This window comes from Sorghum bicolor, chromosome 6 (assembly GCF_000003195.3).
Source record: "Sorghum bicolor cultivar BTx623 chromosome 6, Sorghum_bicolor_NCBIv3, whole genome shotgun sequence".
Lineage (NCBI taxonomy): Eukaryota > Viridiplantae > Streptophyta > Magnoliopsida > Poales > Poaceae > Sorghum > Sorghum bicolor.
The window spans coordinates 29537037-29542272 of record NC_012875.2 but is presented as its reverse complement, the minus strand read 5'-3'; the positions used below and the strand labels follow the sequence as shown (position 1 = coordinate 29542272).

The window sequence follows — 5236 nt, the reverse complement described above, 5'->3', positions numbered from 1 at the left end:
AGGGAGCGAGAGGCGAGGTGGGCGATGCGTGCCTAGGCGATTGGCAACACATGTCGGCGCAAATAGGAGTTATATATCTGGTTAGCAGCTTCACCACGGTCGGTAGACAGGTCCTATTCACAATTTTTAGTTGTAGAGATATTTTCATATTAATATCTATTAATGTCACAAACCTTTCTAATTTTTTTAATAGTGTTAATCAAACTTAAGATATTTTGACTCTCTAAGATTAATGACTTATAAATTGGAATAGATCGAGTATATACGCCTGTGGAGTCTACGACGTTTTCATACTTGAAATTCTTATCGTTCTAGGAGTCTACGACGTTTTCATAAATCTTGACGTTCTGGCTGCGTGACCCATCTGTGGACTGTCTTTACCCTTGGAGTCCGTTCGACTGCCTTCGCTAATCGCACGCGCCGCGCAGCACTAATGGCCCTTCAACGCCGCTTCATTTCCTACGTGGCCCGTTCACTCGTTCAGCATTAGCGCGTCGCACTGCCTTCCTCGCCGCCCTTCATCGCTGCTGGTTCGCTCCAAGGTCGTGCCGTTGTTCCTCGCTGACCTCAGAATGGCCGAGGCGCTAGACTCAGAGGTCGCACTGGAATCTGTCAAGATGCACTCGGTCATGGTGTTGTAGTAGAAGATTACACGGGACTCTGTTGAGATGCCGCCGGACTACCTCACTCGTTTGCTACCGAAGTTGAAGACGAGAATCGAGAGGCCGCACTTCGAGCTGAACTTCGATGCTGGCTAATTTCGTGAACTGAGAAGGACAGGAGCAGCTTGTAACAATAGATAAGAAGAGAGTTTCAGTTGAAAAGATACAAGAGAGAAAGAAAAATTAAAAACAACTAGATTGATTAAGCAATAGTTCAGGGTTCCTAATGCAAAGTAATTGTTAGCTTATCTTGCTTCCGGTAAAACTCATCAAAACTGCTGAGACTTTAAATTTGTGTAATAAATCCTAGAAAATAAAAAAATGATGAAATAATTTTTTTAGAACTAAATCAAATATAAATACTCAGTAGAAATTATAAATCACATGTATATTAATGTTTCTAGTAGTCTTTTTGTTGTGCAAACTCATCAAAACTACTGAGACTTCAAATTTGCGTAATAAATCCTAGAAAATAAAAAATGATGAAATAATTTTTTTAGAACTAAATCAAATATAAATACTCAGTATAAATTATAAATCACATGTTTATTAATGTTTCTAGTAGTCTTTTTGTTATGCAAAACCAGAGTCGAGCAAAAAAAAAAGAAAAAACTTGTGCAAGAGAGAAACAGAGCTTGCTAGCCTCAGCACCCGAGAACCAAACCAACAAAGCTGTGAATCGTTCCCCAATAGGTACGCCAACCATATTTAATAAGGCCTTGTTTAGTTCACCCCAAAAACCAAAAAATTTTTAAAATTCTTTATCACATTGAATCTTGCGGCACATGTATGAAACATTAAATATAGACGAAAATAAAAACTAATTACACAGTTTGCCTGTAAATCACGAGACGAATCTTTTGACCCTAGTTAGTCCATGATTGGATAATATTTACCAAAAAACGAAAGTGCTACAGTGGCCGAAAACTTTTCATTACGGCAACTAAACAAGGCCGTGCAAACAAGGAAAACTATCATCTCCTCCTAAACGTCAAAAATTTCAAGTATGGAGGGAGTACGCGGCACATGAACAATACACGTGCTCCTGCTAAGAGTATGCCGGCGTGTTATGCGCTGCCACAACCAACCTATATAATTATATGTACACTACTGGATATAACTAATTAATCAGTAACTCGCACCTGGGAAAAAACCAATTGAATCTTACTTGACCTCTGATCTGACACGGCTTAGTCAGGCTATAAAAAGCTTGATCTGAAGCAACAACCAAAGCAGCACAATGCAGCGCGAAAGCCAACAAAGATGGTCGCCCTCAACTTGATGGGCTACAACAATCACAAACCTAAAAAGCCATCCACAGCAGCACTCAAATCATACAATCTGCTGTTATTCACCACACCTGAAATTCCTAAACTTCTTTTTTTACTACATTGGATGACCTGGACATAACATCATCTCAGCAATGCAGAATTAACTTTGGAGTTTGGCCAAATAATTTCCGTCCAACAAAACTGAATAACAGCGGTGACCGCATTCGAATCCAGAACATTCATTAGTTTGACATTCAGAATAAGTGCAGGATCACTATTCACCTTCAGCTGAGCTACAGTCACTTACACAGGAAAGGAAACGTATTCTTTCAGAGTAGAGAAACAGCTACCTCCGGTCACTCACAATCCTATTGGTTCTCCTCTTCATTCTAGAGTTACTACACCATTGAGGCAATAATGGTCAATCCTCCCTGTATTTGTATGTCCTGGGGAAGGAGCACCTCTTGTGCAGCCATGAGACGATGGTCTTGACATCTTCCTTGTTCTGCTTTCTCAATGCACGCTGATCTGCAGAGGACGTAGAAGACTTCTCAGCGTCTGACGATGTAGAAGACCTCTCACCCCAACTCTTCTTCGAGGCCGTCATGGAAGAACCGACGTCGTGCTTGTCTTCTCGTTTCATTAAAACGAAGGTTCTCCAAAGGAACTCACTCATCTTCTGGCACATCTCGTCGTCCTTGATCGATACGAGCTTCAAGAAGGCCTCCGTCAAGGTGTCAGAAGAGTCTGCAATCCGCAGTAGGATGTCCTGGGCCTCCTCTGCTAGCCCGTCGCTCCGCAGCGCGGATATGGTGGCGTCCACTACTCCCTCCTTCTGGAACTTGCTCTGGTTCTCCTGGGCCTCGCAGAGTCTGGCAATCACCCTCGCCGCCGTCTTCTTGGCGCCTCTGTCTCCGACGTAGAGCAACTCGGCCAGTGGGGCAAAGCCTCCAAGCTCGCCGATCTTGATCTTGTTGTAGTGGTTGTCGGCCAGCAGCCCGAGGATGTGAGCACACCTCGCTCGCATCGGCACTGGCCCCAGCAATGTCCTTGCGATCAGCACAGGCATGGCGTACTGGTCGTCTCCGAACACCGCCTTGTTGGGCCCGTATGAAGCCGCCTTCTCCAAGATTTTGATAATGATGTCGTCCAGTTCAGGGTCATCAGGGTCCAGGCAGGTCTCCGGGAGGACGCTTACGAGCTTCGCGATCGTCCCGGGGCGACAGCCGATCAGGTGTACCACTGCGCGCTCGTTGGCGACGAGGATCTCGTGGAGTAGAAAAAGCGAGTTCCGGACTTCTTTGGAGCTCCTTGGGGAGTGAGGCATTAGAGTGGCTTGCCCGATCAGGACTTCCAACTTGTGGGAAATGTCAGGTGGATCGGTGGCTGCCATCATGCCTGCAATCTTGTTTGCTGCACGCCAATGTTCGATGCAGTGCTTGATGAGCACGTTGGGGATGGACATGGTGTACGCGAGAACCTCGTCGGTGACGGGACAGATGCGTCGGTTCTCCTTCTGCCATTCCTCCAGAGCTGAACGATCAACTGTCTGCAGCCATGGAAGAGTCTGCTATCAGAATCTAGCATGAAACCAACGCAAGAAGATTGACACAATGTAAATATGTTACGGAGGCCAAGAAGTTAATGTGCACTAATTAAGTGAAATTGAACAGACAAGAGTAACTGTGATCAGCATTTTTCATAATCTGAAAAATAAATGCTCGCAAGTTCAAAGAGAAAAGTGGTGCCATCCAACACCAAGAATCCAGCATATAAAGTTCTTTCAGCGCAGCATATCGTCCATGACTTCACTGCAGCCATCAGAGTTATTACCCTTTCTCTAACTAATTAACACAGAACCTCAACAGTTCCAGACATAGCTGATTTTTCAGATTGGCACATTGTAAACATTCCAAACTGCTATTATAGATCCAAGAGAATATTTCTGTCATCCAACACTACGAATCATGTTTGCAGAAACAATTCAAGAATAGCAATGAGAATATTTACTAAATCATCAACTGATTCAGAACAAGCGCACTAGGACATATGAAATTGCATCACACAACCGGCAAGAAAACAGAGCCGATCAAAGAAAGATTCATCGCACCTTTCCGGAGGCGATGACGACGGGGTTCTCCATGACCTTGTTGGAGATGGGGCAGATGAAGAACTGCGGCACGCCTACCGGGCCGATCCAGCGCTTCCTGGCGTCGGCGCCGCGGTGGAGCTCGACGGCCGACGCGTTGTCCAGGGCCCGGAACGCGCACTCGAAGAGGTCAATCTGCGGTGGCGGGTTGTTCTCGTCGCAGCACAGGCCCGTGAACCACTCGAGCTCGGAGACCGCCTCCGCCCTCCGCATCCACCGCTCCAGCCCCGCGAGGTCGAGCAGGCGCCGGTTGACGACGAGCTCAGTCTTGATCGCTTCGGTCCTGGGCCCGGTGTTGGCGCCCATGGTGGCGTCCAGAAGCTCGGCAGCAGCCTTGCCCGCCCTCGCCTCATCGGATCCGACGAAGGCGTCAAGAACCTCCTCCCCGTCGACGACCAGCGGACCCACGACCTCCTGGAACGAGAAGGCGACGAAGCCCTCCTCCTCCTCCTCGTTCACCCCACCTCCTTGTCCTCCTCCGCGACCAGAGTCGCTCGTGTCGGTGCCATCCCACGGCACGGAAGTGGGAAGCCCCTCCCTCATCTTGGCGATCATCTCCTTGACGCCGGTGTCCTCCCCATCGTTGCCCGCGGGAGCATCGGCGCCGGACCTTATTGGCGGTGTCGACTTCCGGGTCGTCCGCACCGAGCTGCCCATCCTCATCGCCATCATTGGGACGCGGCGCGGCGAGGGCGACCTCGACCCTGAGAAGGCCGCCAGACCGCCGCGACGAGGAGACAGCGACCTCGACCCTGGAGGGAGCGGGAGAGGCAAGGGTCGACCGCGTGGAGGAGAACGCAGCCTCGCCCTCCGCCTGCGCAGCGTGGGCTCCTCCTCCTCGTTGATCCCCTCCTCCGACCAGTCCATGGGCGGCGCCTCTGCTTCTTGCGTTCTTGGCCACTTCTTGGCAGGGGTTGAGGAGTTTTGGGAATTTGGTTGTTACGGCTTTTGGCGGCAAGGTGGGCGGAGGCGAATTTGGTTGTTACGGCTTTTGCGAATTGATCGCAGTGCCAGGCGCAGTTTGGGGAGATATATGTGGAGGCGAATGGTAGAGATTTGTGCTCGGCGGCCTGGCCGCCTGGGCACGTCGTAGGCGCGGTTCAGATTAGGGGTGATTCCTTTGGGACCTGGGGTCCTCAAAATGAAAGCCAAGG

At 48.9% G+C, this 5236-nt stretch overlaps 1 protein-coding gene across 1 annotated transcript; it reads right to left on the bottom strand.

Moving 5' to 3' along the window:
* Positions 2106–4949, bottom strand: LOC8086489 (U-box domain-containing protein 12). The gene is made up of 2 exons (XM_002446207.2): positions 4044–4949; positions 2106–3482 (listed from the first exon to the last, which is right to left on the bottom strand). Exons 1-2 carry the CDS (start codon positions 4947–4949, stop codon positions 2355–2357), a joined length of 2034 nt encoding a protein of 677 aa, XP_002446252.1. The 3' UTR covers positions 2106–2354.

What these genes read in the sequence shown, in the direction of transcription:
- LOC8086489 (XM_002446207.2), bottom strand. Translation starts at nt 4,949, where the DNA reads ATGGACTGGTCGGAGGAGGGGATCAACGAGGAGGAGGAGCCCACGCTG. An exon ending in TCGTCATCGCCTCCGGAAAG is followed by an intron (nt 3,483 to 4,043) that starts GTGCGATGAATC and finishes CCATGGCTGCAG; the next exon opens with ACAGTTGATCGTTCAGCTCT.